The 24798-nt window shown below is 38.9% G+C and overlaps 1 protein-coding gene across 1 annotated transcript; it reads left to right on the top strand.

The window, feature by feature from the left end:
• Window positions 1–810: 810 nt before the first annotated feature.
• LOC131677140 (venom protease-like) lies at window positions 811–22131 on the top strand. The gene is made up of 4 exons (XM_058956787.1): window positions 811–1536; window positions 18016–18178; window positions 18239–18444; window positions 21293–22131. Exons 1-4 carry the CDS (start codon window positions 1302–1304, stop codon window positions 21679–21681), a joined length of 993 nt encoding a protein of 330 aa, XP_058812770.1. The 5' UTR covers window positions 811–1301; the 3' UTR covers window positions 21682–22131.
• Window positions 22132–24798: the final 2667 nt, after the last annotated feature.

The following is a 24798-nucleotide window of genomic DNA, read 5'->3' as shown; positions in this document are numbered from 1 at the left end:
TGCGTTGTGTGATTGCACAGCTCTCAGTCGCCACTGGTCCGTGATTTATTGTTGTTCACGAGAGAGCTATTAAGCGCCCACTTCAAAGATTGCGTTTCTTCGCTGACGTGTGGTGTCTGTGTGGTCAATTGGTCATGTGGTTAGAGTAGAGAGATGTGTTCAGGTAGCAGTGAGATTGGATACATCAATATTTGTTAGCAGATTTCGTATTCGTTTAGAGATATTTGTAGTCCGCGTATACAATTTTATGCTAATAATCTAAACCTAAGACGGATTTGCGATTCACATCCATCGAACCTTTCCCGGCCCTACCGACGCCACTGCATGGAAGCAGTAAACCTTTCTAACAGAAGACAACGAAATCAATACCTTTCACCGCCGACAGCTACGTGACTTGAATGTCGCCGCGGCGTGCGGTTTAACCAAGCCACCGTCGCCAAAGTAAACCATGACCAACAGACCAGTCTTCGATCAAGTTCAAGTCAAAGATACGCCGGGCGGATCCAGCTGCACTGAGTTGGCAGTTTGCTTGGGCATTGATGAGAACAAGTGAATGAACCAGTAAACACCAACGAAAGAACAATAAAAAGGCTCCATCCAAAGGCAAACCGCTTGGTGAGGTTCTCTGTTTACAAACTCCCGATGATGATTGACGTGAGCAATAAATAATGGGAAGATGTCGACGATGGTCGTGATTAGCAGCCGTGGGTTCATGCGGAACGGTCCTCAGAGCGCACCTGAGTCACCTGTGTCAAAGCCGGTGGGCACAGGTTTCGGAGAGACAATGAAGAAAGTGGTAACCACTGCTTGGAAGGTCGGAGAGACAAGAGATTCCGCGAGAGAGCTGAATGGTTCAGATTTTCAGGAAGTCCGCGCAGAAAGCTTTCAACGATCGGGAGCTGCGGGGCGTCAATCAGTTTGATCGTGGATCGTCGAGCGGTGCAGACGTGTTTTGAACTTTTCTCTTGCGCTATTCAGTTGTGCGAAAACTTGTGCTTTTTTGTGCCGAAGAAATCGTGTGAAGCTGCAATCGAAAGGGGTGCGAAAAACAGTGAGTTTGGAAGATCAAGTATGATATCGTGACGGTTGTCTATTGATCAGCTGGAAGTAAAAAGAAAGTGACACATCACAAATCTGGGCATCTACGTGAAATTTTGGTGATGAAGATTTTTATTAAGTGTTTCCGTAATAAATTCTATTCGGGCGTAGATCTCTGAGTTTGTGTTGCGCAGAAAACTGTTAGCGTTCTTGGGGAGACGAAAGGGGGTGGAAGTGAAAAAAGCTCATCTCCAGCTTAAAAAATGAAGCGAATGAGTCGGAATAGATTTACCCAGATGGTGTTCGGTGCAGTGCTACTGGTGCCGGTCATTCTGGCCTCGACCGTCGATGGGAAACTGGCTGCACGGGGCAAGTACGAAATGATGGCCACTCCAAACAAAAATACCGACGAGCGAAGTATCGTGGATAATCCCCTTCGGATGTTCGGCTCCAATAGGGCACCGGCACATGATACGCCCGCCAGTGCCTGCAGCTGTCGTAAGTATAGATGAATGCATTTAAACATTGGGTACCTCCGATCACGAAGCGGAACACCGCGAATGCTATGTTTAATATTGGGGAGAAAATACCCACGGCAAGCACTGTTTGATCGCGGCTTAGAGGTTTTAATTGCATAATTGGACCTAGGCCAAAAGAATAGATATATCGGTATCCGATTGGCTACCGTATATTTTCCGATGTGTGTTACTTGGTAATGCGGGTTTTCGATCTGGAGAAAAAAGTGAAAAAAGTTCGACATGAAAAGGTAACCGGAAGCAGGGCAAAGATTGTAAGATTAGATGCATCTTCGGCCTAGATATTTCCCTACTAATGTAGCTTTGATTGTTTTGGCCCGTTCTTCAAGTGGTTATAAATTAAAAAAAACGCTCCAGCTTATTGACTTTTTGTTGAAATTACCTATTCATATGAACTTAATCGTTAGGTTCAAACAATTGCTTTGAAAAAGAGTGGTATTTCAACATTTCTCTTAGAACTTCAGAAAGATGAAAATGACCCCTCGAATAGAAGTCGATAACAGTTTAACCTTTCCAAAACAACTTCAACGAAACGCCATGGAACTTTACTTTTTAAATATCAAGTATATTATACAGCGTAATCGTTTTTTTAAGCGCTCAGATACAACAAACCTAGGGGCAGATCACTCTAAGAATGTATAACAAATTTGCATCAAATTAGAACAAATGCATTTAATTTCTATTTTTGCATCAGCTTTGCACTCTCTCGCAGAAAAGTTTGTTTAACAAACGTCCTACGCTGATCCACTTTGTTCGACGTTTTGTTAAATGTAGGACTACTTTTTCTGTAGGGTTTTGACGTCTTACACGCAACGCAAACAACATTGCACGCCACGCAAAAACATTGCACGCAACGCAAAATACATTATGAATTTCTATTTTGATGGAAATAAATGCATTCAATTTCGCTGATTTTTAAAAATGCATCGCAAGTGATCTGCCCCTAGCAACAAACACAGTCTACCTATCGTTTAGAGCAGATGTTTAAAATCGTTTCACTAAATTGTAGAGCAGGTAAGCAATGCTCCCTACCGTTTTGTTGCTTCTCCACTGCACAAACAGTGTAGTATGATTTTTAACCCATAAACGCGCAATAGTTTTAAGTTTTGGAAAATTTGGTTTTCGGATTTTGGCATATTTTCACAGTGTTTTCAAAACATATTGAAAATGAAGACTTTTCAAACACGAAACAATCATATTCCATGAAAAAATAGGTTGGTAATGTCAGAGACATAACCGAAATTAAGTAGTATACACCTAATTGCTTCCCTTTTAACTCTTAATCGTTATTTATCAAATTCGGAAAAAATGCCATCGCATTCAGTGTTCTGGAAGATGTAAGCATTTTCTCCAGCACGATAGTTGTAAGAGCTGTACCTGCTTTAATAGTACTATTATTTACCACAAAAATTTAGAACTGAACCAATCTTGAACGTGTCACGGTCTATCGAACAGTGTTGCCACAATCAAATCTGTACTGGGTTTTGAATAATCTTTTCTATCTGTACTTTTCTATAGAAAATCTGTACCGAATTCTGCATTAAAGCAATAACAAGGTTGCTTAAAAGAATCATTTGAAGTACTCATATTCCATTCGGGATGGCGGAATGCTAAATTGGGGCTGATGCTGACATTGCGATGCGAGAAATCAAACCAGAAATTCCGACTCGGAATCGGTTGTTTCGCCAGACATCAGTTGGAAATTCGGATAGGTTTTACTGGGTAAGGCCAAAATTAGCTCCAGCTCAAATTCCTCGCTGCCACTTTGTTTGAAGTCTAAGCTGGACCCGAACTCACATTTGGGTGCGAGATACCAGAAACCTACATGAAGCAAATCAAATGGAACCTATCAGAGTAACCATTATTCCTCTGATTTGCTGCAAGCAAGTTTCACGCATCTCGACACCTTGATGTCAGTGCTAGCCCCAACTCAGCTTCTCACTCGGTCAGAGGCCTAACTCATCATTTGTCATCTGTTTACTGGGAGGCATCGCCGTGTTAAATTATCTTACGCTGCTGTCATGTAAATCATGTTAATGTAAGGTAAGAATATGTACCAAAAATATTTTAAAAAAATATTAGCCTTTTTAGATAAATCTGTACTTGTGATATCACTGCTATCGAATCTGAGTATTTCAAATGAAACAACAAACATAACTGCAGCATATACCAGTTTCAAAGCTCGAAACAAAACTTTTTCAAATAAAAATGGGTGTTCAAACCCCTCCCTTAAGGGTTTTGAATTACTTTGAAATGTTTCATAACTTCCTGCTCAGGAAAAAATATACTGCGAGCCGTTTTAACATATTACCTGTCATTTGAGTTCGGTCACTCTAAAAAAAAGTCGTTGGAGAAACCTTACGAGGGTGGCTGGAAAGGTATATAAGTCCGGATCCGAAATAGAAGAATATCGGGATATCGTTGCCTGGAAAAATTTCACCGCTCATATGACCGTCGGTATCGAGAGAAATACCACTGCCGAGGAACTCTCAGCATCAGCTTGCAGATAAATAGGAAGGAGTAGCGCCAAGACGTTTAAGAAACTCTACGAAAGTGGTTATAAAGAGATGTAAATCCTTACGATCAGCAATTCCGGATCGGTTCGTATCTCAACAGGAAACGATAACCGTCCACCCTACCTACAAACCGCCAAAAGCATTTTGAAATGAGAATTGTCAGCCCAACGCACAAACAAGCATAAAAATTAATTACTTTTTCTCAACGCTAACTCACAAGCAGCACACACATTTTGCACCCTGCAGTATGATGAACTTAATCCAAAACGCACTTTGAAAATTATCGTATGTACACGACTCGAACCATACCAAAGCGAAGAAACTGGTGCAAATTCGAACAACGGAGTTTAACCCCTTATTGTACCGTCCGGACGTTATAGTCATGATGTTGCTCGTTCAGCAGGTGATCGACAAAAAGTTCAAACGTACACGCAACAATCTATTTGTGATTGGGTCTCTGTGGTGCCCTCATATCGACAGTTCTGGCTAACCAACAAGAGATATGGGTTTGACGAGCAACTGCACTCCTGTTGCAGCTTCTAAGGCGTCAAAAAGCCATGCCTTATAAGTGTGTCGCAGTTCATTTGACGACAAAGGGGCCGTGCTAATAACGCTAGCTCGCTCGGTCAAATAGTACGGACCAATCAGAGTGCAGATACTGTTTCCACAAAATCCATTTTTTCCGTTATTTGCACCAATTGTACATTCTACGGAGTTAGATAAAAAAGATTGTACATTTTTTGAATCAGATAGCGTTAAAAAAATCGGGCGAAAATTTTAAAACGGAGCCCCTCTATTTAAACGTTGGAAATATTCTACTTCAAAATATCATGAACATCAAATAACATAACAACTGCTCAGAGTTCATGAACAACTTGATCGAAGGTCACTTGATACGAGTCTGAATGGTCATAGGGTTTTGTACCATTCCTTGCGATTGAGCTTGAACACAATTTTCGCCATTCAAATTCAATTTTCACTGACAGGAGTAGACACTCCTGGAAACAGCCAACTCCGTGCATCAGGGGCGTGTCAAGCTTGTATCGGTTGCCCAACTGTCGATCTCAACTTTGTGAGCTGGCACGTAGAAGTGGTACTCTTTATCCTGTAAGACTCGTTGCAAGCAATGTCATTTGCCTGCGTTAGGGTGCTTACAGAGTGGCAGCGAGAAGTTGAGCGGGGGCTGGAACTGACATTAGAATGCGAGAAACCTGCTTGCAGTATAGTAAATGGAGCCTGTCACAGTCAAAGCAGGAAGTCGGCGCAGATCCGCTCGGCTTGCACTCTGACGTCATCCCTTTAGTTTGCTGCCGGCAGGTTTCTAGCATCTGCCTTAGGGTGCTTACATAATGGTCACGCCTTCCTTCGGAAGGGGAAATAAAGCCGTTGGTTCCCGGTCCATGAGTTGATCGCTCGATATCTAGTCCAGATAGTGGAGTCACCTCTCTGGCGTCGATGTAGCGGAAATAGGCCGACGGAAAATAACTGGAATATGAAGAAGAAGAAGAAGAAGTCTAGAAATTGTTGGGTCAGACCCTTCGAAATCTTCAAAATATTTAATCTGATACTATCGAGATCGACAGGTATACTTTTAAACGGGTAGTCGAACTCTTTCAAGATGAATCTTGTTCGGTCCCAAGTCGAATGTAAAGTGGGATTTAAAAATTAAAACGGAGAGACAGGAATTGTGGGCAGGGACAGTGTATAATATTAAAGCAAAAATAATATCTGTTTACTCGATCACCAAAACACCAAACAGCTACACTACTCATGATTGCATATTAGTTCCATTTCAGACTGAGGAACCAAGACTATTCAAAGTTTTTCTTAGAGCAATACAAGGCCTTTCCGAAAGCCAAATTACGTATCTGACAATAAGCCATTTGTCCAATTGTCAAGAAGGAATAAGATGATTTTCTTGAACTCGAACAGCTTCTGCAGGACTGTATTGCTATCGGCCGATACGAGTTGTGATTGGAGGCTAGTTTCCCAGAGTTTAAGATAACGATGACCTTCCCTTGTCGTCAACCATTACACAGTGGTATTTTTTGCCGAAATTGTGTGATCTATGAAGTACGCCTAAATGTTTAAATTTGGTTTATTGATGTCTTCGGAGGAATTTGTAGACATTACCGGCCCTTTCATATGGTGTTGTTATTTTTGTGATTATTTCCCCCAAAATATAATTACCAACTTTCTTGCAAGCGCATTTACTAAAATTATGTCTTCGGCAAAGTTGTAGAGTAAGCTTTTGCGAACAACTTTGCAGAAGACACAGAATTTTTATCATTAATATCTTCAACATTATTGCTGGTTGTTTGAGGATGATTCTTTTTAAATCCAATTCCTTACTAAAACTTTTAAATATCATTCTGATAAGTTCGGGATGTTGAGTAAAATGATTTGAATTATCAAAATGGACAACTTTCTACATTACAACAATGGCTTATCTCGTGTATTTTCAAAGTAGTTTGGCATTTTTAAAAAATAAAGTCTTTCAAATGGTGATTGGCACTTAACGTGGAAACGGTAGAGTTTACGTTAATAGTGTTATCGAACTACTCATAACAATAGCAAGGTTTGTCATTTTCTGCTATAATTTACGTGATTAATCCTCCTATAAGTCAGATTTTTCAACTAATTTTTTTCTTCCAAAAGAATGAACTAACGTCTTTGGAAATTTTGTGGAGATTTGCTGAATACACAAAGTCTCTTCTATAAAAGCTTAAGAAGTTAGAGTTCATTGTATTTGCATGACCCCCAAGAACATTTATAGGGGAAGATGGGGTAAAACGCACCCCCGGGGCAAAATGCACCCCTTGCTTATATCGAAAACTGCTGAAAATTTCTAGAAAAGGGTAACACCAGTCAGAAGTCCGTCATTGTAAACATACTTTGTCAAAGTTTGATAACCGTACGTCAATCGCAGTTCGAGAAATAAACAAAAGACAAAAACGTGCTCTTCTCATGTTATTATCGTGGCTCGTGCAACAAGATTTAGACAATTTCCAGCTCTTATAAACGTAATTTGTACTATTATATCAGTGCATTCCAGTTCTATTTATACCGTTGTTCATTATTCTGTCGCACTATATATGAAAAATCTACTAAATAATTCACTTTTTGCTAAATTTATATCTCTGCTCCATCGGGGGCAAAATGCCCTCTTCTTTGATTTTGCTAACTCTTTAATCGAAAACAGATAAATTGTTCTGAAAACCTACTAATTGCATAACTTAAGGCTATTTAATGGCACACTTTTGTGAAATCTCGTTAGAAAACAAAACTACTTGCTTGTTCGCCGATCATTATGCCCCGTTGTTGCGGTGCATTCTACCCCGTTGTTGTGGTGCATTTTGCCCCCGCATAGGTGCGTTATGCCCCGCTTATTTTTCAAAAGGCATTTTTTAATGATTTTGAAAAATCGAATTTTTTTCATGTTTTTGATTATTTTGCAAAGCGTTATGATTGTGGTTACGGAGGAAAATGTTGGCTAAACGATTTTATTTATTAAATTCTCCCATTTGATGTTCTATAGTTGAGTTATGATCATATTTCCTTAGGGGGTGCGTTTTACCCCATCTTCCCCTACGGGTTTCATATATTTTTCGAAGCTATTTCAATCATCAAAATACATAATTTGTATTACGGCATAATTTTGCTTATCTCGAGTATTTTCGGTTATGCATTCGACGGGTCGTGCAACAAAGAGTACTTATCGATGTTTCTCTCGTTATCTCGTTAACAAATCGGTGCCAAAAATGGCGTTTTTTGGCTATCATCATTCTTTATTTTCGCTGAGTCAAGAATCAAAGCAGCCAAGAACCAGTACTCATGTGTCATCCCTGCGGTATGTTTATATAAATTCTATTTCATTGGAGTGTACAGTTTTGCCGCAATGTATAATTCAGCTATGCAGCAACTAATTGAACCTGTGTATTAGCAAGCGATCGCGCTATAATAATTTCTATTCCATAACCAAAAGTCTCTCGTTTTGATTTGGTTAACTAATGCTTGGACATGAAAGACCTGGTCTGCTTTATCAACGTTCTAACCGGAAGACGGCGCTCCCAATAAAAAGGCCTCCGAAAACGTCAAAGTTGCCATAACGTCCTTGAAATTTGAGCGCGCGAAAGGTTAGCTGTTCACATTTCGTCCAAACCCACCAGAATCAGGATCGTTAATTATATAACACAAAAATGTCAACCGAAACCCATTTTTCAGCGTAAAGCGATGAGAAAAAAAGTCACGCCGAGAGCTAAACCGATAGGGTGCCCATCTACTTCAATAGCTACGCGAACTACAACCGACGAGACGCATATAAATTAGAGCACTCTAGTTAGAGTGTGGCCAAGAGGCCATGACGTATCCAAACGAACATGAAATTTGACGTATTCACAATAGAAATACGTCAGATTTCTGCTCGTTTGGATATGTCAAACGCGTCTTGGCCGCACTCTAACTAGAGCGCTCTAATATAAATTGGTATGTTTATCCGTGCTAAGAAACAGTTGAATAACCAAACTGTCACTTAATATGTGTTTAGTGTGGCGAAACTTCAAATTTTGTGTGCCCAATTTTCACTCTACAATTTGAAAAAAATAACAAAAATAACAGCCCAAACCAAAAGTTACAAACAAATTGAGTTGCAATATAAAAATTGTGTAAACTGCTTTGACATCCTATATATCAAAAGAGGATAGAACTGAAAGCAAACCTGTGTCAAAAGCGTTGGGTTTGTGATAAATATTTTGGTTTCAAAGATTCGTTTTTTGAGGGGATCAGGTCTGGATCAATATTTGAACGACACAGTCACCCGAATACTAGTAAACAAACGGCAAGTTTCGAAGCGAACGAATATATTAAATGACGAGATGGAAACCGATCACTTATGGTCTTTACTGTTCACCGAGCTCTTCCTCCCAACGTAAATAAAGACATGACAAATTTGAACTCGTTCGTTCGACGTAGCTCTTTTATAAACCTGTTTTCCCCTAAACAAGAAATAGTCTAATGAGTTCAGTTTGGTAACTGTTTGATCGACAGTTAAAGCTACTTAACAGTAGATACAGAACACTAGATTAGGATTGTCGCTGGTGTTCCCATTGTTTTCGCCTCGGAACATGTTTGTTTTGCTTCCGGTATATATCTGTCAAAGTATCGAAAGTCTCCTCTAGTAAAAGTCTTTGGTCCGCGCTTTTGGTACACGCAGAAAAATATGGCCTGCTTTTAACCACAAACCGTTTAGTTGAACTTCAAATTGAGTTTACCTATTTTTCATTTCAGTCTCGTTTATTCTGCTGTGATTTTTGTGCATTCAAGACCGAAAACGTCCAATGCATAAAAATTGCAACAGAATAAACGAGAGGCAAACAGAAAAAATGATGTGATATCTGCTATGTAACAAATTTCTATGTGGCATACTATTATAATTTCATTAATTTTGCCATGATATCTATGCGTGACAGGTAATTTTTATCTGCTACTACAAATTGCAAAAAAATATGTGTGAAATCAATATATTCAATATAACGAATTTTCTCGGTGTAAATTTTCGACTGTTATTCTTATGAAATGAAAGAGTTTGTATATACCGCACAAGGAAATGAAAATTTATCAAAATTCAGTACAAGTTTAGACAATTTGTGCATTCTAATTAGTGAAAACACATTAGCCAATAATGGCCATTGTTTTGCTGGCTAAAAGAAACAAAAATGATTAGTCGCTATGAAACGACGATAGAGGATTATTTTTTTGCTTTTTTTTATTTGGCCCATTTGACAGGTATATCCCGGAATCAAAACAATGATGTTCCTACCACTGATGCAGCGACAATCCTAATCTAGTGATCTGTATCTACTTACTTAACTGATGTCATTTACTTTTAACACATTTATGACAGCTATTGCTGATATAGCTAAGACGGAAATTAAAGGCAGGGTGGCCAGATAGAATTCCTTAATATCAGTAGGTTCACTAAAAGTTTATCGGTAGGCCGGGTTGTTGTCCCAAAAACGTAGTATTGACATAGAATGGTAAAATACTGACAACACAGATCTCAGACCAAATGCAACAAAAAAATATCCAAAATCAATAAAAATCGGTAGTTTTCGGTAGGAATAACGAAATATCGGTAGTTTTGCCTTGGTCGTCTGTGAATCGGTAGGGAAGACCAAAATCGGTAGGACTACCGATAAATCGGTAGGTCTGGCCACCCTGATTAAAGGGTGTATTCACGGAAAACGGGACTAATCCAATTGTTCACTACACAGCTAAAAAAAAATCTTGTAACATTACGTCGCATAATGCACAATTTATGTGGTACATTCAACGTGGAACGTTCCAGTTAACTTGAATGTACCTCCAATTCCATGTAAAAATATGTTGTTCGCTATTTCCTAGTTTATTCAGTCATTAACATTAAAAAGGCAGAATATTTTATTTTACTATTATATTCATTATTCAAATTTTCGTTACCTTTGTTTTATTTTTTGCTCCTTTTTGATAAAATTTGGATTTTTACAAATTTATGATTTGATTATGGTCCGGCTAATTCTTTCCCTTTTGCATGACATACACATCATTTGTATAACAAAAGAAATGATGTAGGAAGTACTTATTCCACTAAATACACAAATCGCTTGCTAGATACGAACAGTTTTGGTATTTTTTTTCAGAAATTTTCAGGTATGGCAAAGATGATTTTTTTTATTTCGTTTATAGAGGTTTTAACTTTAAATTCATTCGCCTCTTTGGGTTAGAAAAATTTCTAAAACATATGTGCGGGGTCGGGATGAAATATTCCCTTTCGGGTAGTTGGCGAATGTCGGCCTTAATGTAGTTTTGGTCGTTGGAATATTATTATTTCTAATCATTTCTTGGGTTCTGTCGTATCACTATACCATCATATTACTGAGTTCCAAAGCGATCGAACTTTTGAAAGAAGCGGTACAGCTGTAGCAGTACAAACATGATGGGTTCCTAAGAAACTCGAGGCAATGCTTTAAATTAGTTTTATTTAAATTTTATATGCTAATTTCTTTGGATACACCCTTAAGCAAGCATTTATTTATCATCAGGATCGGTTGCAGGGATGCAATTTTTGGTCTTTGTGTGATGTAGAGCATTTCGATATTCTTTTTGGAAAAAAATCTTAGCCCAGCTTAGTACATAGCTCAAATATAATATGCAAATTAAACACATGCCTTTAAGAGGGATACTTTCATATTTCACCAATTATAATGCTCAAAGGGAAAAAAATGCCAACATTCCATTTCTCGATACAACCCTGGGCTCAAATAGCCCAGAGAGGAGCTCTTCCAAGCAATATAACCCCGCCGGAACCAGAGAAGTCTCATATTCGCATATAATTAAAACGTTCCAAAAATAGCAACGAAACCCAGCTAAATAACACGTTGACTGATCCTGCCCCGAAAGCTGACCATCACACAAGGCGGAAGGTAATGGGCAGCGAAGACGACGACGACGAACCCATGCTTCGTGGTACTGACCATTAGTTCGTTGACTTCTCTTTGTTTCCGGGCGGAATTTTAACGATCAGCCCGCGTCATGAACCTGTTCTTTTCGTTTGTTTATAAGCTTTTTAATAACACTTGCTCTAAATGGCAAAATATACCACCCCAATAAAAAATCGAACAGATGCCGAAACCACTCCTGGCCAAACACCAATCATTGGAGTAAGACGTGAAAGTAAACCATGATTTTTCATTTTATGGTTCGTTCCCAAAATTGAATGCTGCTTATTTTCACTTTCCGCTCAATTCCCTTTCGTTTTTCATGATTCATGAATAGGAAGCGGTTTATTAGCGGGTGGTCGAATTACCAACCTAATTCCGTTGGCCACGTATCGGTGAGATTGCTTGGAACATAATGGCTGATCGCTATGGGTTGGATTCGGATACACATCTCGGTTGAATGGTGATCACACGAGTTTGAAGTGGTTCAGCTTTATTACGACACTGTGAGTGGCGTTTGTTGTAATGATGAATCGAAAGTGGAAAGTGGACGATAGAAATAAAGCATTTGTCAATCCTTTACCGGATTATGTATGCCGAACAGCTAGTTTTACATTTGATAGCAAACGTTCCGGTATGTTCAGCCATTGTTATGGTTGAGCATGGAAACATTCGGGCTTCTAAATATATTACTGTCAACGATAATAAGCTTTCGGTGTCGTGATGTTGCCGATATCCATAATCGTATGCTATACTTATGTAATGGCTGTTGCCCTAAAATCGTATTTCGATATGGCGTCGAAAAATTGGCGATTCGACTTCGTCTCATCAGTATCTAAATCTAGAAATGAAACACTTTGTTATATTTCTCCCTAGGAAGAAAAAAAGTTTGGGTGAAACCTAATTTTTTCCCATTAAGGAGAAAATGCGGCCAAACAAAACCTATAACTAAATTAGTATACGAATTTGCGACTTCGTCTCTCCAGAATCCCACACTAACTTAGGGATAGGACTAAGCTATCACCGGATTGACGGCAGTTCCATAAAAGCCGACACAACTTTTGCTCCTGAACAATCTCCTAGTCTTGAGTGATGTCCCGCAAGTAAAGGAGTATATTTTAAGCTGGTGAGAACTCCAAATATTTCGATTCGACTAGGTCTAATCAGTTTAAAATAAACTCCTTTTCTTGCGGCTCTTCACGCCTAAGAGTTTGCTCAGGAACATATCCGTTTTTTTGAGCTAGTGTCAATCCGTGCTAGCTTAGTCGTGTTACTAAATTAGTGTTGAATTCTGATGAGGCGAAGTCGAAATGCAAATTTCAGAACTAATTTGAAAATGAAACGTTACACGTGGAAAGTTCTGTTTGCTGATAAAAAAACAGTTAAATTAATATGTGGTTTCGACTTCAGTTACTTCATGCACAAATCCAATTTTCTCCTTAGAGAGAAATATAACATACTTTTATGCATACAGTTTAAGAAGCCCTACACAATTGACTACGGTTGCTCAATTGATCTTAGCTCCAGAGGGTTAACGACAACTGTTTGTCGAAATGATTGATTTCCTATGCAAGCACCAAACACTATTACTCCGATGTTACAGTGTTTTGATTCGTGACTTTCAGTAAGTAGCTGTAAGTTTCTTACAGAACAAGTAAATTTTAAACTTCAAGGAATTTAGAATCATTTCACGTGAAACTCCTTGTCAAAGTTTACGTAAAATTTCGCGTGTAACGTAGAATCGGTGAAATCGAAATTTCACGTAAAACTAATAAAAATTGTATTTTACGGGGAATTTCACGTGAACTTTAACACCGAAATTCACGAGAAATTTAATGTCAAATGTCACGTGAAATCTCAATGACGCATTACCCGTGATATTCTACGTGATGTTCCACCTGAAATCTCAGGTAGCGCTGGTAAAATTAAAATGTTTCGCGTGAAATTTCACGCAAATTCTGCGTCCAATCCCACGTAAAATTGCACATAAAATTCTACTTGAAATTTTGCGTGTTAGGAAGAATTCGTATAGCTGAAATTCCACGTAAAATTGCACGTGAAATTTCACGTTTTTTTCGCAAAAAAAAATCAACTGAAATTTCGCGTGAACCGTAGAAATGGTTAAAATTGAAATTCTAGGTAGAATTTCACATAAAGTGTCACGCGGAATTTAACATGAAATTTTACTCGGCATTTCACGTGAATTTAACACACAAAATTTCACATTGGACTGGTAAAATTAAAATTTTCGAGGCGAAATTCAGCGCGTAATTCCGCGTGAAATTTTGTGTGCAATGCAACGTAAAATAAAGTTCTACAGTTCACGCGAACTTTCCCGTGGAATTTCAACTTCACGAGTTCTACGTTTCACGCGAAAATTCAGGTTAAATTTTACGTGGAATTTCACGCGGAATTTAGGGTAAGTGAATTTCATCTAAAATTTCACGTGGATTCCAAGTCGAATTTCACGTGAAATTTCACATGATATTTCGGTTGAACCGTAAAACTCGTAAACATGAAATTTCCCATGTAATTTCACGTGAAGTGAAATCACGCAAAATTTCCAATTTTATCAGTTTTAGGTGTCACGCGAAATTTAATGCGGAATTTTACGTTAAAATTGACCCGAAATTTCACGGGGGGTTCCATTTGGTCGAGTTCTACGTTTCATGCGAATTTTGACGTGGAATTTCAGGTCAAATTTCACTTCACATTTCATACGTAATTTCTTGTGAAATTCCATGTGGAATTTTACCTTTACCAGTTCTACGCTTCATGCAAAAGTAAAATTTCGCGCAGTTTTATAATTTTACGTTCCTCGTGAAATTTCACGTAAGATTATGCGTAAAATTTTGAGTGGAATTTCAACTATACCAGTTTTACGTTTATCTGGTAAAGTTGAAATTCCACGTAATTCAGACATGCACCTGAAATCTCACGTGAAGTTTTAAATCGAATATCACATAAAATTTCACGAAGAATTTAACGTTCCTCGTGACGTTTCAAGTAAAATTACGCGTAAGATTTTGAGTGCAATTTCAACTATACCAGTTCTACGTTTCTCGCGAAAATTTATGCGGAACTTTACGTGTAATTTCACGTGGAATTTTAATTTTACTGCTTTTCTGTGAAATGCCAGGTTGAACATTATGACGAGGGGCTAGCACTAGCATGTTCGAGTGCGTCATATTGAAAATACCGACACTTTTTGAATGTACTTGAAGTAATTAAAAAAGTATTTCAAAAAATGCTTCTGCTGTACTTAACAAATATCTAATGTAATTTATGTCGATGTGAAACTACTTAAAGAAATTAAAGTACATATTGGCGGCAATTAAAATACGATTCTGATATATATTGGTCTTTATTGCGATTTAAGTTGGTCATACTTATACGACCCCTGGTTATCTGGGCGGGTACACACATGGCAAAGTAATGGGATACAATATGCTAGGGCTAGACCCCATCTTTCAGCCCGTGAATGCATGAAAACAGTAGCGCTTTGCTTCCTCTAGTAGTTAGAATCTCTTTTGTGGTTTCACGTGAAATCCCGCATGGAATTTCACATTAAATGTTACGTGAAATCCAATGTTTAATTTTCTCAGTTTCCGCAATAATTTCACGTGGAATATCGCGTAAAATTTCACGTAGAATTTCACGCGAAATATTACGCAAAAATTCAGTGAAATTTGAGGAGAAATTTGGCGTGAAATTTTACATAGGTATGATAAAATTAAAATTTTTCGCGACACTCCGCGTAAAATTTCACGTGAAACGTAGAACTGGTTAAATTGGAATTTCAAGCAGAATTTCAACTCTACCAGTTCTATGTTTCACAAGAAATCTCACACCGAATCTTACGTGGAATTTCACGTGGATGCATTTGATTTTACCATTATCCTACGTGAAATTCAGATGGAATATCACGTAGAATTTCGCGTGACATTCCGCGTCAAATTTCACTTGAAATTTCGCGCAAAACGCAGGACTAGTAAAGTTTAAATTCCATGTGAAATTCCACGTGCAAATTCATCTAATATTTCGCGTAAACCGTAAGGCTGGTAAAATTTGGTGGGGCGTAAAACTGGTAAAATAAAAATTTCAGGAGAAATTTGCTTGTGATTTCACACACGTAAAATTTTACGCGGAATTTCACGTGGGATTTTTTGCGAAACATCGTGGAAAATTTTACGCACAATTCCGCATGAAATTTCACGTGGAATTTCGATTTTCCAGCGCACGTGAATTTTTTGCGCAATTCCACGTAGAATTGCATGTAGAACTGGTAAATTAAAATTTTACTTGAAATTTCATGTGAAATTTCAATTTTATCAGCTAAACGTGGAATTTCACGTAAAATTTCATGTATTATGGAATTTCACTTGCAAAATTTTGAATTTTTTCCCATTCTATTATTTAGCATGAAATTGCTCGTGAAATTAATTTCACTTGGAATTTCACATGAAATTTCACATGAAATTCCAAGCGATATATCGCGTGAAATTTCACGTTAAATTTTAATTTTGTAAGTTCGTCGTAAAAATTGCATGCGGAATTTCACTTGAAATTTCACATAAAATTTCACATTAAATTTCACATTAAATTCCAAGTGATGTATCGAGTGAAATTTCACGTTCAATTTTAATTTTGTAAGTTCTACGTAAAATTTCGCCGCACACTATCTTCGCCCTAAACGTCACTTTCTCATATGCAATACCAAAACATAAGGTTAGCTAGACAATTTTCAAAAAAATAACCCATGTTTAGAAAAAGCAGCGATGCGGAAAATTACCAGTGTCATGTGTATGATGACTCTTTATACACCAAAAAGTAATGAAATTTCAACGACATGTAAATCAATACGAATGTAAACATACAAAGCTTGAATCAAAAATTTGATTGAAAACTAAGTTGAATTCGATGCACTCAATGGGAGCATCAAAAAGCATATGATTTTACACTTTCGTTCGTGTAATATTACATGTAGCAATATTGGATTAAAAATACATTAAAATGCATTGGTGTCCCGTTTAATGAAACTGTAATCTTCAATCAACGTGTAAAATTATAATAAAATTCGTTGAAAAAAGCACGACAAGTTGTGTGTATATGTTGTGGAACTTAATTTCACATTTTTATTCATGTTACAAATATGTGCATGAAAATAAATTTAAAATTACAAAATTGTTTTTTCTGTGTACATCAAAGTTAAAAGATGAAAGGTCAACTATTAAAAAGATTCCTCTTTGAGGTAGCCATCTTCCATCTATTTGAATAAATAGTAGCACAAAAAACAGCTTGCGAGAATGTGAGGCTGGCTTGAGACGAAGCTTCCTAGAAGTAGGAAACTAGTTAGATTTCAGTTTTAATACATACGCATTGTTTTACTGTTTCAACAGCGAAAAATTAGTAGGTATACTTAAAACCTAATGAACCGCCATTCACCCTCGAGTGTGAAGGTGCACTTAAAACGTTTGTCCTTTCTCTTCAATTCATTAATATGCAGAAATGTACTACCGGTTTCGAAACAGTTTTTTTTGCTAATTTTAGTTTTCGCCCAAATTTCACCACCATCTGGTCGACAAAAACGACATGTTTTTTTCTCCAATCTATCTTTTTCGTAACAACATTGCATAAACTCGTATCTGATATTGAACCATGGCGCCAGCCGCTGTTGGATTTATCTATTACACGCCCCAACGCAATATAAAGCATTACACCTAAAAAAAATCTTCTAATGGCCACTCAGCCCAGTCACTCTCGCTTTTCCGATTATGTGTTTAGCGTTATTTTAACCTCAATGACGTATGGATAAGCCAATCTGTACTCCAACCTCTTCAGTGTACAAGTAGCCTCGGCTGACTCGGTACTTCCGTGCTTAGCAAATCACACTGAACAAGGTGTGAAAAAGCTTCCGGACGCACGGTCCAGAAAGACGCTGAAATCATTTCCCGCAACTTTCTGCACCGCGAATGCTGTCTGAATGTGGGAGGTGGGCACAGAATGATGGATTGAACGGTCCGGTCAGTCGCAGTTAGTTTGGCTAATGGATGTATTAGTAGCGGTTCGATTTATACCGATGTTTTTTTTCGCACGGTTTATTAGGCTTAGCCTGCTGATGTTCGGTAAAATGGGGGTAATTGATTGCTTCCAACCTTTTGTTCTACTCCACAAGTTCTTTCATGTGCTTTGAATCGACTTTCCCAGTGGGTTTTTTTCATAGTGTTTATTATATTGGGCTTGTTATTGTAACTTTGGCGGGAAAATTATATGCTTTTAGGAGTGCTTGCCGTTTGTTTGACCTTTCTCGTTATTAGTTGAAAAGAATTGCCAAATCAATAAAAAAAAATATGTAGACGCCATGTTCAACTCCGTGATAGATAATTCCGGACATTCCCTGATAGTATGCCAAATAATTTAATAATAAAACTTTACGCCTTTATGCCACAGGTTGCGGAGAGCGGAACGATGCCTCACGGATAGTCGGTGGTCAACCGACGGGGATCAACGAGTTCCCTTGGATGGCCCGGTTGAGTTACTTCAACCGGTTCTACTGTGGCGGTATGCTGATCAACGATCGCTACGTACTAACGGCTGCTCATTGCGTGAAAGGGTAAACTTTGTCCTGCAGTAAACAAAATCACACCTTCACCAACCGTTCCCACCTTTTCAGCTTTATGTGGTTCCTAATCAAGGTCACTTTCGGCGAGCACAACCGTTGTGACGACACGGTGCGCCCGGAAACCCGATTTGTGCTGCGGGCCATCGCACAAAAATTCAGCTTTCTTAACTTCGACAACGATATCGCCCTGCTGCGGCTGAACGATCGTGTCCCGATAACCGACTTCATCCGACCGATTTGCTTGCCCACGGATCCATGTGAGTATAGGCCTTTTTTTCGGTGTAAAATTGTTTCCGTGTTTCATAACAATTGCGTGCTCTCGAAAAGGCGATCGGACAGGGAATGGAAACAAATCAATTTCTCCGATTTCTTCACATTTAATTGAATCAGACGGTTTTATTGCGCTGTTGGTAGGTGTTGGTAGGTTAGGGAGGAAGCGAACGTCTCGCAGAAAAGTGCGAATAGTAAACAATGTGAGTGGTGGAGCGTGTAGATTGGTTGACAAGGTGGAATGGTTTTGGAACGTGGTCTACCCGCAGGGGCCTTTTGTATGACGGGCTGATGTGTCACCATCGGAGACGGCTGTCTGGCTCAATTGAGTAATGGGTCGCAAATTCGGATGGTAAATCATTCATGAGATGACTGTTGCGTGTAACTTATCCACGGTAAAAAATCATTACGTTGATATAAACTGATTTGCTGTCGAATTCGAACTACTTGCTAAACAGTTCAAAACGAAGTGCTAGTCTATTGCTGCTGCTTAAATGTCGGTTTTATAATATTTAAAATATTTTTAATTGAGTAAAAACGGAAGTCACACTTCAACTGGAATCGTCGGACCAACCATGGCACTCGACAAGTCAGTCTATTCAAGAGAGATAAAGCAAACCAACGGGCATGAACGGAGTAGTATAGATCCACCGCCGGGACTACTTCGAATAGATCGTGAAGTAACACCGGCTAATGGTTGTCGGGGCTCCTGGAAGTCACGATTTCGGAAGATCTTCCACTGCCGGGGAACTCTTCGTCGGATTAGGAAAGATCCACCGTCCGGGACTATTCCAAGTAGTACGAAGCGAATCGCCGGCTTAAATCGTCGGGGTACCAGTGAACCGGACGCAATGCTCCACCCGGAATCGCTGGACAGACCACGGCACTCAGTCTGACAGCATCGAAGTAGGAATAGCGTGTCCGTTAACTGTTTCGGGAGAAATTCTTTCGGAATTATTTCCGAAGGAAGATCTATTTAGGCAATAATATTTTCGGAATATTTTGTGAAAAAAGTGTTATGTATAAGAGACGACTATAGTAACATAAAAATTGCAGCACGACGTTACTATATTAAAATTTGCTGCAATTCCCCGAGTGAAATAATATTAACCACTCAAGTCCTCAAATGGGTCAATGGTTTTGATAGATATTCATTCGCGAATTATATTGCACGCTGGTCAAATAGCTGTATTTTTTATGTCCCCATGGTAGCGTCTATCACAACCCTTTATTTTTTCGGTGTAGCCCTCCTTTGCTTGCTTTGTTGTTGAATCATATTTATTGTTGACTGTATAAATCCAAAGGATTGGTTAAGATCCTCCTTTTTCTACCTCGTCATGGTACCATCTGGTTTACAAGCAACCTTAGTTAAGATCTAACCCCGGTCAGATCGTTGGTCGTATACTGACAGCGAAGGAAAAACTAAGAGCGTCTGTTCTCCATGTTGGGAGCGGCTCTAAACAACGGTTGTCCCATAATAGGCAGTTGAAAGAGAATAGAGGTGACATAGGCTCTTCAGCTATACCAACTCAAAATGACCACCTCGTCACAAGGCAGACCTTGTACGGCCGCATGCCGAATATAATCAACTAAACAATTCGGAAAAATGTAAAGTCTGATATAAGATGGAACAATCCACAAAGGATACGACAATGGTTAACTGACCTAAAAATATTCGAAAATTAACAATAACTTTTATGTTTCGAGAGCTACAGATTCATCGTCTTCACCAAAAATGTGTATTTTATCGCTCCGAACAACTTTGAAGAAGACCCTTTTTATTTAAAAAATAATCGTTAAAGGTTAATGCAATATTACTCCCCAAGGATAAAATTAGTTTAAAACCGTCTTTATGCATAAATGGCACAAAACCTAACTATAATTAGTCCAGATGTTTGCGTTTCGACTTCGTCTCTTCAGAACCACGGCACTTGTGCCCTTCTTGCATAAAGACGGTTTTAAACCAATTTTCTCCTTAGGGAGTGATATAGTATTCGCCTGCTTAGCTGAAAGCAAGGTTTGATTTCAGTAGGTCTCATCATCAAACAGAACCTTTTCACTTACGGGACATTGTAAGTTAGAAGTCGTTTAGTGTGTTCACAAGTAGTGTTTCAAATTTTGGACTTAGCGTCAGCCCGATGCATTAGTCAAGTGCCGTGGTTCTGAAGAGACGAAGTCGAAACGGTTGGAAAAATTGTTTTAAGGGGTCTACCGCAAGTAACTTTACATATCTCGCTACCGCCGCTCCGTAGTGCTTTAGTATCTTCAGCAAAGTTTTACTTAATAATATTTTCCAGAACTTTGCTGAAGACCGCTAGCTTCTGGTTTCTATTTGGGGAGATACATTTTCTATCTTATTTTAAGGGGTTTAAAAGACTTAATTCATTATATCAAATTACGCCTCCATTTATTTCTAGAAACTTCTTCGATGAATCCCAATTTCTAAAACCAATGGAGTTATTGAATTTTGATCGCGAAAACGGTGTTTTGAAACACTGTGCCGCGTAATGTATTCGCAACTATATTGTAGCGATCAGTGGTGATGTCATCTGAACTCAAAGCTTAGTTTAGGTGCCGCCCTAGTGAAATTTTCAACACTGATATTTTAGTACTAATGTAGTTTCTCTAAATGTGGTTTGACACCCATTCCACATTTTTATGTACTCAAATCCAATGACACATAATCATTCCGTCACTCCATTCGACAATTCAACGCACGCCTGAAACACCTGCTTTGTATTGCTCCATTGTTCACCTCAGGTGCCCTACACCTTACCCTGCATCTAACTGCTGACTAAAAAAAAATTACCGCTTGTTCTCTCGCTTTATTTGCAGCGCAATCCTACGTCGGAATGAACGGGACCGTCACGGGCTGGGGAACGCTCAAGGAGGATGGTAAACCGTCGTGCATTCTGCAGGAGGCCGATGTGCCGGTCATCTCCAACGAGGTGTGCAGCAGAGAAACGAACTACACCCAGTCGATGATCACCGACAACATGATGTGCGCCGGTTATCTCGGCGTCGGTGGTCGCGACTCCTGCCAGGGCGATTCCGGGGGTCCGTTGATAGTGGCACGTCCGGATAAAAGGTACGAACTGATCGGAGTGGTTTCGTGGGGCAACGGCTGTGCACGACCGTTCTATCCGGGAGTTTACACCAGGGTGACGATGTACCTGGACTGGATCAAGGAAAATTCTAAAGACGGATGTTTTTGTAACGAATGAGCGGATCAGTGGAAGTGAAAATAAAAAAAAAACGATTCTGAGGTGACAGGAAATCCGAAAAGGGGGGACTGGTAGTGTTCGTTTGCTTGCCGAAAAAGATATTCTAGATAGGTGTCATCGACTCGAACAAAATAACTGCACTAGGCAAACATAAAGTTAAACAAAATTAGTTGAGCTGTGGCTTTGTGAAATTTGCATTTTCAACGCAACCATGGAGACCTAGTCTCAACCGAAACGAACCACTTTTCCCGGAACCGCTCGAAGACTTACTTAGGTATAGCGTGTAACCGATATGCGTACTATAATTACGACTTAGAGAAACGAAACAAATGGAAAACGATGTAAGAAATACAAAAAGACTAGAGAGAGAGAGAGAGAGAAGCAGTACTAACTTTAAGCTATAAGTAACCGAATTAATTTATAGAACCAATGTGTACGAATAAAGTAAAATACTCGAAATAAGCGTGAAACGTATTTTGTTTTTTCCCTTTCTGATTTCATAGGGCCCGTGATCCCTCGAAATACAAACGAAACATTCCCGTTGATGACATCGTTTCGCGTCTTGAATAAATTGCTCCCAAAGACCGCGGAGAAAAACATTAAGTTATCTAGATTCCAATGTTTCATTGCCGCCTGTTTATGCTAGTCGCTACGACTGACGATGGCCAACCAAGTTTGATAGGCTTTTCGGGTACCGGGGGAAGGAACGACTTTCGGAATCGCTGGAAGTGTACGGGTATTAACTACCTATATGTGGCTATATTGCTCTCCGTGAATAACGACAGTCAGTGTGGGACGAACAAAAACCGAAAGCTTTCGAATCCGGCACGTACATGCAGCGGTGGGGCGATTTTGAATCGGGTATCGTGAGAGTTGTTGAAATAGGTATTCAAAGTAATTTGAAAATGTTTACCTAGCCAATTTTATATGTGTCATCACATATAATGAGTTATCTCATAATTAACTCAAAAATGGCAATCGAAAATGGCGCATGTTGTCAAAACCGAAGGAATGTTGCACTACCATTGAAAAATAGTGGTTGCATATGGGACATTATACGTCCTAACAACAGCCTGTGTTTTTGAATATATTAATTTAGAATACATTTAAGCTTTCAGTTTAGGGATCCCGTTTCCAAATATCGGCTGTGGCAATTGCGTCAGTGTTTGGACATTAATAACTTCCATTATACTCAACAGAATGATATGATGGGTCAGGCCATTTTGTCGAAAATATGTTTAGCAATGTATTAAAATTTTGAGTATGTATAACGTACATTAATAACGAAAATACTGTGTTTTGAAAAATGTTCAGCTCATCTCGGTCAAAGCAGTCAATATAGTGCACAAACCGAACACTTTAATGATTTTTTTTTTAAATGCAGATGCGCTTCAGACTTGTTTCTATTATCATTCGCATTTGGCTGCTTGGAGCGCACGGAGGGCTGTATAATACTGAGAAGGAAATATTTGAGAGCTGTACACGGCTGGTGGATGAATCAGTTTGTGTCGTTACGTGCTACCAGCAGAGGCCTTCATTTTCATTTCCGATGAGTGAACGAAAAAATGGTTTTAAGTCATTTGACCGAAGCTCGTTCGCGATTGGTTCCAGCTAATTACTTACACCGAGCCGCAAATCTTGAACATAAAGAATTGTGATTGCAGTCGATTTCAGCAAGTCCACCAACCTTGTTAGATGTCCGCAGACTGTATGTCAACACCGGAACAGAAGGTAATTATTAGGATTCATCTCCGTGGATTAATTGGCGCAGCTCCGTGCTAGTAACCAGGACCAATTGGAATAAAAATCTCCCATTCGGATAAAATTTTCTTTAGCAAATAAATTAATACTTATCAGCGCTATCAAACCACTCAAAAGAGTTAAATTTAAAAAATCTTCCCTTCGCCAAGTAATATTTTTATTTCCAATGGAAGTAAAGATACATACGTTTGGAGAAAATCGAATTTAAATCATCTGAGCGAAGCTCTTTCGCAACTGGTTTCCGCTAATTTCATGCAGCAGAACCGCAAATCATGAACAGAAAGAATTGTGATTTTGGTCGGTTTCTATTAGTTAACGAAGGCTACATTTAAACATCGAAAGAGATTATTAGGTTTCAGGCGGCTCCGTGGAATGATTGTGATAATTAGTTTGTATAGCTCCGTGCTAGTAACGTGGGGCCATTTGGAACAAAAATCTCCCACTCAGAAAACATTTTCATTGGAAAACTAATTAGCCCTTATTAGAGTTATTAAACCATCAACCAAGAACATTTTTCCTCCATCAACTATTATTTTTATTTCCGATGGGTCGAAATTAGTATACATACACGGAAAAAAACCGATTTAAAATCATCTGACTGAAGCTCATTCCTGATTGGTTCCCGCTAATTACATGCACCATGCCGCAAATCTTGAACAGCTTTTTTTTGACGCTGGAAGTAAACTGTTTTATTCGAAGGCCAGTTCATTTGGCTTCGAACGCAAACTGAACTAAGTACAAAACCGGGGATCGTATGCGAGTATGACATCATTCGTTACATTCGTTCTGGTTGCACTACACATTCACTCGCTATGAGGTAAAGAAGGGAAGGGAAAACCGAAATCCCACTTGTTTTATGTCGGTCTCCAGTTTTCTGTCGATCAAATCCACTTTCTGCTGACATACGGCTACTACACTGGAGCATGCGTCTAGCTTTCAGTCGTAACGAAATATCTCGCTGCCGAAATTTCGGAGCTGGCAGGAAATGCAGATCGTGGAAACTAAAAGACCAGGAATTATTTTCCTTTAGTTGAAGCTGGCCATTCGAAATGACGAAAAGCTGCACAAATTACTCTCCGGCGTAACTATTGCCGAGGATGGTGTGTTGTTCGATATCAAACCATTCTGCTGCCGAAGCAGACCGAAAAGAATTAAATTTTTTGTTGTTGGCAGACGTGAAGCAATGCCAAGAAAAGCTAGGGGTAGGTAATGTCCAGGACATTGCCGGGGTGTTATGGTAGGATAATTGTTTTGTGTACAAATTTTTTACATAACGTTAAAAAATCCTGACTAAAACAACTTTTATTGGTCATTCACCAAATTAAATTTTCGAATTACTGAACTACTCAATATTCC

This window comes from Topomyia yanbarensis, chromosome 1 (assembly GCF_030247195.1).
Source record: "Topomyia yanbarensis strain Yona2022 chromosome 1, ASM3024719v1, whole genome shotgun sequence".
In the NCBI taxonomy this organism is placed as follows: domain Eukaryota; kingdom Metazoa; phylum Arthropoda; class Insecta; order Diptera; family Culicidae; genus Topomyia; species Topomyia yanbarensis.
This window is presented reverse-complemented; position numbering and strand designations above follow the sequence as displayed.